Source organism: Oncorhynchus mykiss, chromosome 12, assembly GCF_057628025.1.
Source record: "Oncorhynchus mykiss isolate SJ-2025 chromosome 12, ASM5762802v1, whole genome shotgun sequence".
NCBI lineage: Eukaryota > Metazoa > Chordata > Actinopteri > Salmoniformes > Salmonidae > Oncorhynchus > Oncorhynchus mykiss.
In genome coordinates this window covers 21521141-21534309 of record NC_143033.1, presented here as the reverse complement: position 1 = coordinate 21534309, position 13169 = coordinate 21521141, and the positions used below count along the sequence as shown (strand labels likewise).

Below are 13169 nucleotides of genomic sequence, written 5' to 3'. Positions count from 1 at the left end.
CCAGAGGTAGATAAATAGGCCAAGGTGAACTCACCCTCCCTCACCACAGCTCTCATCTCTCCTGAGACAGCACAGAGATGAGGGGTATAATTAAAGATAATCAACCTCATCAGATGGAGGCTCGGTGGAACTAACGGTTGCTACAGGAGAGGCTGGTTTAACATTGTACTTCTAGGTACTTTGTAACAAGGTCATTCTATACCCTAACTACAGTTGTGTGTGTGTGTGTGTGTCTGTGTGTATAAGTGAAAAGTGCTTTCCCCCTAAAAATTGAATATATTTCCTTCTCTTTTGAATTCCACCAGTCACTCACCACACCGAGATACAAACACAGCACCACAAGTGAAACAAAGTTGGGGCTCTGTAGTGAAATGTAGAGTTAGTGGCTGTTGTTGGGGCTCTGTAATGAAATGTAGAGTTAGTGGCTGTTGTTGGGGCTCTGTAATGAAATGTAGAGTTAGTGGCTGTTGTTGGGGCTCTGTAGTGAAATGTAGAGTTAGTGGCTGTTGTTGGGGCTCTGTAGTGAAATGTAGAGTTAGTGGCTGTTGTTGGGGCTCTGTAGTGAAATGTAGAGTTAGTGGCTGATGTTGGGGCTCTGTAGTGAAATGTAGAGTTAGTGGCTGATGTTGGGGCTCTGTAGTGAAATGTAGAGTTAGTGGCTGTTGTTGGGGCTCTGTAGTGAAATGTAGAGTTAGTGGCTGTTGTTGGGGCTCTGTAGTGAAATGTAGAGTTAGTGGCTGTTGTTGGGGCTCTGTAGTGAAATGTAGAGTTAGTGGCTGTTGTTGGGGCTCTGTAGTGAAATGTAGAGTTAGTGGCTGTTGTTGGGGCTCTGTAGTGAAATGTAGAGTTAGTGGCTGTTGTTGGGGCTCTGTAGTGAAATGTAGAGTTAGTGGCTGTTGTTGGGGCTCTGTAGTGAAATGTAGAGTGAGTGGCTGTTGTTGAGGCTCTGTAGTGAAATGTAGAGTTAGTGGCTGTTGTTGGGGCTCTGTAGTGAAATGTAGCGTTAGTGGCTGTTGTTGGGGCTCTGTAGTGAAATGTAGAGTTAGTGGCTGTTGTTGGGGCTCTGTAGTGAAATGTAGAGTTAGTGGCTGTTGTTGGGGCTCTGTAGTGAAATGTAGAGTGAGTGGCTGTTGTTGAGGCTCTGTAGTGAAATGTAGAGTTAGTGGCTGTTGTTGGGGCTCTGTAGTGAAATGTAGCGTTAGTGGCTGTTGTTGGGGCTCTGTAGTGAAATGTAGAGTTAGTGGCTGTTGTTGAGGCTCTGTAGTGAAATGTAGAGTTAGTGGCTGTTGCTGGGGCTCTGTAGTGAAATGTAGAGTTAGTGGCTGTTGTTGGGGCTCTGTAGTGAAATGTAGAGTTAGTGGCTGTTGTCCTGTGCTGCTGAGAGCAGAGACATGTGGACTCACTTTGTCGTGTGCTGGGCTGCGGCTGCTGTGGGGGAGCATCCAGGATCTTGGGGGTGCAGACCAGGTGCTGAGATGAGAGGTTCTGCTGCCGTCTCTGTAGGCAGGCTAACATGGCTGCAGCTTTCTGGGGGTTCTACAGCCGCTTGGACCTCGGGGGAACCTGAGAGGGACAGGGAGAGAAAAACACATCCGTTAGCTTTTGATCATGTATTAAATTACAAGCTGCTGGCTGTTGAACTGAATGCAAAACCCAAAACTGAAGTCAAAGCCCTGTAAGCAAACTCTTACCACACTGATGGAGTTCTCCCCCTCAGGGGTTTCCCTGTGCTCTCCCTCCAATACATGCATGCTCTCTACTTTCCTTTTTAAAGCCGAAATCTTTTCATTTATTTTTTATTTATTTTTTAAACCGTTTCCACCTCAGGCCCGTATTACCATAGTCAAACTCAGCAACCCCTTTGAACTGCGGACACTACATATCTAAGAATGTAAAATCACTTAACATCAAACCAACTTCCCCACTCCCTTTAGACGCTAGGATGGCTCTTCACTGTTCTCCATATTGCCCTGTCTGTTGCAATAACACAGTCCATTTACACGGTCTGCTGTTGCTGCCAGCTGCATCCTGTACCCAGTCAATAGCCCGGTCCTCAGAGACTCTAGAATTGCTCTATGAATTGATGGTGGTATTGATCATGAGCGAAAATCCAAAAGTAGCTTGTTCTCCCAAATGGCTTTGGCACACACACACACACACACACACAAAAAGGTGTGTTTGTGTATGAAGTGTTTTCCCCAGTATCTTTGATCTTAGTTATCATTCTGAACACCAGGCCTAAGTGGGGTACTATATTCTATCCCCTATAAATACTATAGGTGCATAGGCCTACCTGCAACATCCGATAGTACGGAACGATCATTTTTGTGTCAGCAAATCAAAATACTATTTTATATTCCCGGCCAAAATAAACTGCACCGCTGAAATTTCAATTGAAGTGAATGCCTTGCACACAGCTGTCTCAGAGAGGCTTCATTTCTTTATCCTCCCTCTCTTCCGCTTTTCTTCTACAGTTCTTTGGCTGATTGTTTTCATTTCTGCCTCTAGGGCCACAGGCCAGCTTAAGTGAGTCAGATGCAGGAGACAGAGCGCAGTGACTGGCTGCAGAAACAGAATTACCTCCACCTCAAAAGGGAGGAACAACGTGGCTTTCATTCTAGTCAGGTGCTTGAAGAGATCCACCCCACCTCTCACCCCGGTCTGCCTCTCCTCTCATACTTTGACAGCCCCACTTCAAAACCACCCAGCACAGCCTCCCTCATGTGATCACACACAGCTGAAAAGCTAAAAGCCTCTCTCGATGGTCGGACTTCATTTTGAAAAGAATACCAAATTCACAACAAACCTTCATTACTCCGCATTTGTCAAAGGAGGGCAGAGGAGAAAAGGCACAGAGCGAACGAAAAGGAACCTCGGGGGGAAATGCAGTCCCTGCTTTACCGGCGGAAACTAAGAGACGAGTATCAGAATACCTTCCATTAGGCTACTCCCAAAATGTTCTCCTGGATAAAAATGCATCAAAAAAGGCCTTATCATTCAGAGGCCACTGCTTTATTTAAGCAGAAAAATAACATTCTTAGAGGGGGAAAAAACGAAGCGAGAAAAGGAAATGGTCATGCATAACTGACAACGTTTCTTTCATCCCATCAACATCTAAAAGTTAAATAAAGTGGTTGTGAGCCCTTCGAGTAAAAGTGCTTTTGCGTTCTCCATTAGACTGCCTCTAAAAGGACAGAGTACACAGATTAAAGTGAGTTCAGGGAGCACCAGTCCTGTTGACAGCATCTGAGCTAAAGGGCTCATTCTATTGCCTGTCAGACATTTTCTGTCGCTTACTCACTCAGTGATAAAGGTTCTCCTAACTTTAGCTGACAAAGTTAATGCATGACAAAGTAAATGTTTCATTGCAAACACATGCAGCACATTTTACAATTCGAGGCATTGTTTAAACCCAAGATATCTTGTGTTCATCATCCAGTCAACCACCTGTCAGCAAGATAACAACACATCTCTACTCCAGCCTTATTACAGCTGTGACCCAATAGGGATTTGAAGCAGAAACATCATGGTCATGTATCCAATTCCCCACCTACTAAGCCATAGTGCTTACTGATTATAAACAGTGGTTTGAGCCCTGAATGCTGATTGTCTGACAGCCATGAGATATTATACCGTATTAGAGGTCGACAGATTAAATCGGAATGGCTGATGAATTAGGGCCGATTTCAAGTTTTCATAACTATCGGAAATCTGTATTTTTGGACACCGATTTAATCATTATTTAACGAGGCAAGTCAGTTAAACAACACATTCTTATTTTCAATGAAGGCCTAGGAACGAGGCAGAAAGACAGATTTTTACCGTGTCAGCTCGGGGGATCTTACAGTTAACTAGTCCAACGCTCTCACGAGGAGCCTGCCTGTTACACGAATGCAGTAAGCCAAGGTAAGTTGCACTAGCATTAAACTAGCATTAAACTTATCTTATAAAAAACAATCAGTCAACGACTGCCGTTGCTCCAATGTGTACTTAATCATAAACACCAATGCCTTTCTTAAAATCAATACACAAGTATATATTTTTTAACCTGCATATTTAGCTAAAATAAATCCAGGTTAGCAGGCAATATTAACCAGGTGAAATTGTGTCATTTCTCTTGCGTTCATTGCACGCAGAGTTAAGGTATATGCAACAGTTTGGGCCGCCTGGCTCTTTGTGAACTAATTTTCTAGAATTTTACGTAATTATGACATAACATTGAAGGTTGTGCAATGCATCAGGAATATTTAGACTCATGGATGCCACCCGTTAGATAAAATACGGAACGGAATAAACGTTTGGTTTTTGAGGTGATAGTTTCCGGATTTGACCTAAGGCTCGTATTTCTGTGTGTTTATTATAGTTAAGTCTATGATTTGATATTTGATAGAGCAGTCTGACTGAGGGGTGGTAGGCAGCAGCAGGCTCGTAATAGTCAAAAGGTATATGGTTTACAGAAATAGTCGACGTGTTATAATTCCTGTAACAACTTGCGGCTGAACTTGAAAGGGGATCCTTTGTTATTTTACCGTTCATGTCTTCCATAGAGAATGTCTTGATCTACTTCAAATAAGGTCTGTGATTTGTGCTTAAACCACCTCTGTTCATGTCTTCCATAGAGAATGTCTTGATCTACTTCAAATCAGGTCTGTGTTTCGTTCAGGCTTAAACCTCCTCTGTTCATGTCTTCCATAGAGAATGTCTTGATCTACTTCAAATAAGGTCTGTGTTTCGTGCTTAAATCACCTCGGCGTTTTGATACCCATGTAAATCTCACTAGGATAAGGTAGCGTTTGTCAAAATAGTTTCATAAATCCACTCTACAATTTTTTTTATCTTCGCTTATATTTAGCCAATATTGATCAGAGTTACCTTGTCCTATGGATATCCACACAGTTATAAAATTGGCACGGTGGTGTAAGCCTACACGAAACACCGACCTTATTTTAAGTGAATCTAAAAATATCCTATGGAATAAATGAATGAAGGAACAGCTTTTCAGATTTTGCTAGAAGGTGTCATGGGAATTATGACTCGCCCATTATTAAAATAGGTTTTCCTGCATATAGAAATTACAGTTTTTGTTTTCAACATTCATCACAGGCAACTTAAACTCTATTTTTATTCAAACAGTTGAGAGTTTTTGTCTCCTAAGCGGACTCTCCAGTATCATTGTCACTTCAGAGCTGTGTGTGTGTTTTACAGATGGCAGAGAAAAGCAGAGCACCAGTGTGGGACTATTACATGGCACCAGGGAAAGCAAGGTGTCTTATTTGTGATAAAGATAAGCATGGGGTCAGCAACGGCTAAATAAAAAAATACCACCAACCTGTGGAATCACCTTAAGAACACCCATCCAAAAGCCCGTAATATGTATTATATTAAAGTTAAAATAAGTGTTCATTAAGTATTGTCGCAATTGTCATTATTACAAAAGTGTGTGTGTGTGTGTGTATATATATATATATATATAAAAAATAAATGATATATATATACACACACACACACACTTTTTAAAATTGTATTTATTTAAATCGGCATCGGCTTTTGTTGTCTTCCAATAATCGGTATCGGGGTTGAAAAATCATAAAAATCAGTCAACCTCTAGACCGTATACCACGGGTATGACAAAACATTTATTTTTACTGCTCTAATTACGTTGGTAACCAGTTTATAATAGCAATAAGGCACTTCGGGGGTTTGTGGCATATGGCCAATATACCACAGCTAAAAAGGTCTGTATCCAGGCACTGCGTTGTGCATAAAAACAGCCCTTAGCCGTAGTATATTGGCCATATACCACACCTCCTCAGGCCCTAATGCTTAATTCAAAAGGCCTCCAACAAACTACTGCTGAACAGTTTTCCCTCAAATTAACACCAGCTAATATGTACCCCAGCTCCTGACTCGACTTAAACCTCACTTAGATCTACTCAGTTCCTCCTCTTCTTCCAACCAATTGCCTGGGAGCTTTGTGCTCTAGTCTACAAGGTCTCCACGGCGATGGATAATGAGAAAAGGAGAGTGGCAAGGACGGTAAATCCTTGCCACTTTGGGGTGACATCAGTGGCTCCGATAAGAGGCGTTATCAGGCGTGATGCGGTCCTCTGAGGGTCTGCCACAGAGATAAGGACCTCTGGCTCTGCACTCCATCTTTTGTCTCCCAAGGTTTCCCTGATAAGGATGTTTTGGCAGACAAAATGTTCGCTCCAACAATGATGGACTGAGGACAACATTTGTAGGGGGCCTGAGGGAATGGCATTGGAAAATAAAATGTCTAATTGTACAAACTATTGTCTTTTGCCTGGGCTCTTGAGAAACGGGATTGTGTGTGGGAAGATAACGAGGTCATTTGGAAGGGAGAATGGCAGTGATGGGGAGCTAGATGATGATGGCTGTTATAGTTTAAAATGGACAGAGGTATGACATGATCCTCTTAAATTCTTACTGGATCCAGATGGCATCCCCCAGGGACATGCAGTCTATCCTTCAAAAAGAGTAGGATACCCTTGAGAGAGCAATTGATATGGCACATCAACCTGATATCTCATCTAGAAAGTGTGCCTTCCATTTACTGAATCATTTTGTTAGGCTGAAAGTGAGAAAGGCCATCCTTCTGGCAGATAGTAGCTTTACAGCACATAGATGAGGATGTGCTCTGCCTGACCTTCCAGTCTCTCCGCTCCTCTCTGAGCAGCCTCCAGGGCCTTGACTGGAGCAGAGTAACATTGCCCTGAGACACTTCCTTTCAATAAACACACAGACAAAAAAAAAAGACACTCGCTTCACATAAACCCCCCCCCCCCCCAACCCCAATCCTCTCAGCTTGTCTTTGCAGTTCTCAGAATCCTCAGTTAATAATTAGATGATAATGAAAAAAGGTTTAGGCTGAGCGGTGCGAGCGCCCTTTTCACTCTCTAGTTGGATTAGTATGCTAATGTCCTCCCTACCCACTGTCAAATCCCTGGCAGGCCAAAAAGCAAAACACTGACACAGGAGGAACAGAACAAACTTCATACAGTAAGGTTGATTTACAGAAAAACAATTAGGTACTTGAACTTTGCTCGACATTTTTTAAAGTCTATAGACTGTGTGTGGCCTCCTTACAGAGTCATCACTCTGAATAACAGCGGTATAACCTTTTCAAAGAGCGGCCAGCCACCCCCAGGCTCTTCACAGCCTGAAATGCACCCTGTGTCTACAGTTTTACAGAACAGTAACATTGGATAAGACTCAACATTAGTGATGCGGTCACAAAGACCTGCAAAACCACAGGTTCTGTATGGGGAGGAGAGTAAAATGGGTATGAAATTACTATTTTGGTCTCGCTTTTAAAGCAATTTCCATCAATGGCCTTCAATGCCTGACTGGCAGCTTGCAGTCAAACCTAGACTATCCACTGCTCAAACAGTAGGAAGACTTGAATGTAGGCATTCACCATAGAACAGGGCTATGGGTATTGGGGTATGGCTGACCGGTCGCCATCTCTCATCATGCCGTAACACACACACACACAAAGGTCTCCTCTAAATGAATGCTGGGTCCTGTCTGAGTGATGGAGCCAAGGAGACAGGGCACGCGGAGTCTAGTCAGTCTGAAACAGATGGACAGCTACTGAAGCTGACGGTTCATCTATGCATCTCATACATTTATGGGATGTATTACTCCCGGACCAGCCAATAAGAACCATCCTGTTTCAAGTTAGCATAATTGTAATCAGAGCACGATATGAGAGACCCAGATTGCCTTTTTTCTTCTTTTTCATTTACCACAACAACAAAAAAGACTAGTTTGAACTGCAGTACATTCAAACAACCCAGGCTCACTGTGTAGGGCAGAGCAGGACATTCAAACAACCCAGGCTCACTGTGTAGAGCAGAGCAGGACATTCAAACAACCCAGGCTCACTGTGTAGAGCAGAGCAGGACATTCAAACAACCCAGGCTCACTGTGTAGAGCAGAGCAGGACATTCAAACAACCCAGGCTCACTGTGTAGAGCAGAGCAGGACATTCAAACAACCCAGGCTCACTGTGTAGAGCAGAGCAGGACATTCAAACAACCCAGGCTCACTGTGTAGAGCAGAGCATTCAAACAACCCAGGCTCACTGTGTAGAGCAGAGCAGGACATTCAAACAACCCAGGCTCACTGTGTAGAGCAGAGCATGACATTCAAACAACCCAGGCTCACTGTGTAGAGCAGAGCATGACATTCAAACAACCCAGGCTCACTGTGTAGGGCAGAGCAGGACATTCAAACAACCCAGGCTCACTGTGTAGGGCAGAGCAGGACATTCAAACAACCCAGGCTCACTGTGTAGAGCAGAGCAGGACATTCAAACAACCCAGGCTCACTGTGTAGAGCAGAGCAGGACATTCAAACAACCCAGGCTCACTGTGTAGAGCAGAGCAGGACATTCAAACAACCCAGGCTCACTGTGTAGAGCAGAGCATGACATTCAAACAACCCAGGCTCACTGTGTAGAGCAGAGCATTCAAACAACCCAGGCTCACTGTGTAGAGCAGAGCAGGACATTCAAACAACCCAGGCTCACTGTGTAGAGCAGAGCATGACATTCAAACAACCCAGGCTCACTGTGTAGAGCAGAGCATGACATTCAAACAACCCAGGCTCACTGTGTAGAGCAGAGCATGACATTCAAACAACCCAGGCTCACTGTGTAGAGCAGAGCAGGACATTCAAACAACCCAGGGCAGTTCTGCTCTACACAGTCAGCGTGCACAAGGCCTGAGGCAGACAACAATGAGCCTCCTTTCCATTGAGATTAGCTCCTGTACAAAAGGTATTACAACAGTGTTAAGCAGGGTTTGGCAGATTGTTATTTCTATACAATGGATGCACTTGCTCAGAAATGTATGGAAAATAAATACAAATGGGTGGATATAGGAACATCCCTGGAGAGACTGCTGGCTGATGCTTTTTGAGAGAACCATGAACCACATTTGTGAGCAGGAGAGAATGAGCAGTTTGGACTCAGTGAACTATTCATATTATTTTAAACATTTCTTTACACCTAGGCCTATGCAAAACAAAAAATACAATCTCCAACCAAAAATAACATTCTCTACTAGAATGGGGGGGGGGTGAAAATTAGACTTACAGACACATTGACAGCTTGGGGGAAGTAGGTAACCTGAACACACAGTCCATGAACACATCCAGTGCTGGCAGGGCATCATTAATAGTTATCTGGTACAGGGCCTTGGGCTCACTCAACCCTGTCCTTGCACAGCTCACAGGTGCTAAGGTAAACATCACCGCTTCTGCTTTGGGCATGGAGCCTGGCAATAGCAGAGAGAGCATAACCAGTAAACAGCACCTTCTCCATCCTCATCCCACACTGGCTGTGGATAACCCATGGGCATGCTGGATTACCTTTGGAAAACCTTGAGACTTGTAGTATATAGGCCTAATGCAAATCAAATGAAATGTATGTCACATACACATGGTTAGCAGATGTTAATGAGAGTGTAGAGAAATGCTTGTGCTTCTAGTTCTGACCATGCAGTAATATCTAACAAGTAATCTAACCTAAAACGTTCACAACAACTACCTTATACACACACACACACGTGTAAAGGAATGAATACGAATATGTACATAAAAATATATGAATGAGTGATGCCCAAACAGCATAGGCAAGATGCAGTAGATGGTATAGCATACAGTATATACATATGAGATGAGTAATGCAGGGTATGTAAGCATTATATAAAGTGGCTAGTGATAAATTGATTACATCAATTTTTCCATTATAAAAGTGGCTAGAGTTGAGTCAGTATGTTGGCAGCAGCCACTCAATGTTAGTGATTGCTGTTTAACAGTCTGATGGCCTTGAGATAGAAGCTGTTTTACAGTCTCTCGGTCCCTGCTTTGATGCACCTGAACTGACCTCACCTTCTAGATGATAGCGGGGTGAACAGGCAGTGGCTCGGGTGGTTGTTGTCCTTGATGATCTTTATGGCCTTCCTGTGACATCGGGTGGTGTAGGTGTCCTGGAGGGCAGGTAGTTTGCCCCGGGTGATGCGTTGTGCAGACACAACCCTCTGGACTACCCTCTGGAGAGCCTTACGGTTGTGGGCGGAGCAGTTGACGTACCAGGCGGTGATACAGCCCGACAGGATGCTCTCGATTGTGCATCTGTAAAAGTTTGTGAGTGCTTTTGGTGACAAGCCAAATTTCTTCAGCCTCCTGAGGTTGAAGAAGCGCTGCTGCGCCTTCTTCACCACGTTGTCTGTGTGGGTGGACCATTTCAGTTTGTCCGTAATGTGTACGCAGAGGAACTTAAAACTTTCCACCTTCTCCACTCCTGTCCCGTCAATGTAGATAGGGGGCTGCTCCCTCTGCTGTTTCCTGAAGTCCACGATCATCTCCTTCATTTTGTTGACATTGAGTGTGAGGTTATTTTCCTGACACCACACTCCGAGGGCCCTCACCTCCTCCCTGTAGGCTGTCTCGTTGTTGTTGGTAATCAAGCCTACTACTGTAGTGTCGTCTGCAAACTTGATGATTGAGTTGGAGGCATGCATGGCCACGCAGTCGTGGGTGAACAGGGAGTACAGGAGAGGGCTGAGAACGCACCCTTGTGGGGACCCAGTGTTGAGGATCAGTGGGGTGGAGAGGTTGTTACCTACCCTCACCACCTGGGGTCGGCCCTTCAGGAAGTCCAGGACCCAGTTGCACAGGGGTCGAGTTTGGAGTTTGGAGGGTACTATGGTGTCAAATGCTGAGCTGTAATCGATGAACAGCATTCTTATATAGATATTCCTCTTGTCCGGATGGGTTAGGGCAGTCTGCAGTGTGATGGCGATTGTGGACCAATTGGGGTGGTAAGCAAATTGGAGTGGGTCTAGGGTGTCAGGTAGGGTGGAGGTGATATGGTCCTTGACTAGTCTCTCAAAGCACTTCATGATGACGGAAGTGAGTGCTACAGGGCGGTAGTCATTTAACTCAGTTACCTTAGCTTTCTTGGGAACAGGAACAGTGATGGCCCTCTTGAAGCACGTGGGAACAGCAGACTGGGATAAGGATTAATTGAATATGTCTGCAAACACACCAGGCAGTTTATCTGTGCATGCTCTGAGGATGCAGCCGGGGATGCCGTCTGGGCCTGCACCGTTGCGAGGGTTAACACGTTTGAATGTTTTACTCACGTTGACTACAGTGAAGAAGAGCCCGCAGGTTTTGGTAGCGGGCTGTGTCAGTGACACTGTATTGTCCTCAAAGTGAAATGTTATTTTACCCCCTTTTCGTGTTATCCAATTGTTAGTAGTTACTATCTTGTCTCATCGCTACAACTCCCGTACGGGCTCGGGAGAGACGCAGGTCGAAAGCCACGCGTCCTCCAAAACACAACCCAACCAAAACACACTGCTTCTTAACACAGCGCGCATCCAACTCGGAAGCCAGCCGCACCAATGTGTCGGAGGAAACACTGTGCACCTGGCGACCTGGTTAGCGTGCACTGCGCCCGGCCCGCCACAGGAGTCGCTAGTGCGCGATGAGACAAGGATATCCCTACCGGCCAAACCCTCGCTAACCCGGACGACGCTAGCCCAATTGTGCGTCGCCCCACGGAGCAAGACATCATGGTCCGCGACGGAGCTGGTTTTTCTTTTATAGACCGTGATTGACTGTAGACCCTGCCACATACCTCTCGTGTCTGAGCCGTTGAATTGCGACTCTACTTTGTCTCTATACTGACGCTTAGCTTGTTTGATTGCCTTGCGGAGGGAATAGCTACACTTTGTATTCGGTCATGTTTCCGGTCACCTTGCCCAGTTTTGCGCGAATTCTTCCCTCAATCCACGGTTTCTGGTTGGGGAATGTTTTAATAGACGCTGTAGGTACAACATCACCGATGCACTTGTAAATAAACTCGCTCACCGAATCAGCGTATTCGTCAATGCTGTTGTTCGCCGCAATGCGGAACATATCCCAGTCCACGTGATCGAAGCAATCTTGAAGCGTGGAATCCGGTCGGACCAGCATTGAACAGACCTGAGCGCGGGTGCTTCCTGTTTTAGTTTTTGTCTATAGGCTGGGAGCAACAAAATGGAGTCGTGGTCAGCTTTTCCAAAGGGAGGGCGGGGGAGGGCCTTATATGTGTCGCGGAAGTTAGAATAACAATGGTCAAGGGCTTTGCCAGCCCTTGTAAAACAATCGATATGCTGATAGAATTTGGGGAGCCTTGTTTTCAGATTAGCCTTGTTAAAATCCCTAGCTGCAATAAATGCAGCCTCAGGATATGTGGTTTCCAGTTTACATAGAGTCGAATTAAGTTCTTTCAGGGCCGTCGATGTGTCTGCTTGGGGGGGGGGGGGGGGGGGAATATACACGACTGTGATTATGATCGAAGAGAATTATCTTGAAGATAATGCGGTCGGCATTTGATTGTGAGGAATTCTAAATCAGGTGAAGAAAAGGACTTGAGTTCCTGTATGTTGTTATGATCACACCACGTCTCGTTAATCATAAGGCATACACCCCGCCCGTCTTCTTACCAGAGATAGGCTGGTTTCTGTCGGCGCAATACGTGAAGAAACCAGGTGGCTGTACCGACTCAGATAGCGTGTCTCGAGTGAACCATGTTTCTGTAAAAACAAAGAACGTTACAGTCTCTGATGTCTCTCTGGAATGCTACCCTTGCTCGGATTTCGTCTACCTTGTTGTCAAGAGACTGCACATTGGCGAGTAGAATGCTCGGGAGCGGTGTGCGATGTGCCCGTCTACGGAGCCTGACCAGAAGACCGCTCTGTCTGCCCCTTCTACGGCGCCGTTGTTTTGGGTCGCCGGTTGGGATCCGATCCATTGTCCTGGGTGGTAGGCCAAACAGAGGATCCGCTTCGGGAAAGTCGTATTCCTGGTCGTAATGTTGGTGAGTTGACGTTGCTCTTATATCCAATAGTTCCTCCCGACTGTATGTAATAAAACCTAAGATTTCTGGGGTAACATCCTAAGAAATAACACACACACACACAAAAAAAATGCTGCATAGTTTCCTAGGAACGCGAAGCGAGGCGGCCATCTCTGTCGGCGCCGGAAGTTTCACAGTTAGTGAGGTACCTTGCACAGACAAATCTCTGCGTTGTCATACAGACGTTCCCCATTAAAATTTCCCATCCTGGGCTTTCCATCCCACATCACTG

General features: G+C 45.2%; 1 protein-coding gene across 2 annotated transcripts in view; it reads right to left on the bottom strand.

Annotated features, from left to right (window-relative positions):
- Nucleotides 1–13169, bottom strand: part of LOC110537160 (protein FAM222A) — a 42210-nt gene that overhangs the window by 14618 nt on the left and 14423 nt on the right. For both annotated transcript variants that reach the window (XM_021622983.3, XM_021622984.3), the window contains exon 2: nt 1404–1563. In XM_021622983.3, the coding sequence (XP_021478658.2) occupies nt 1404–1515 (112 nt within the window). In that variant the 5' untranslated portion in view covers nt 1516–1563. The remainder of the gene's footprint in view (nt 1–1403; nt 1564–13169) is intronic.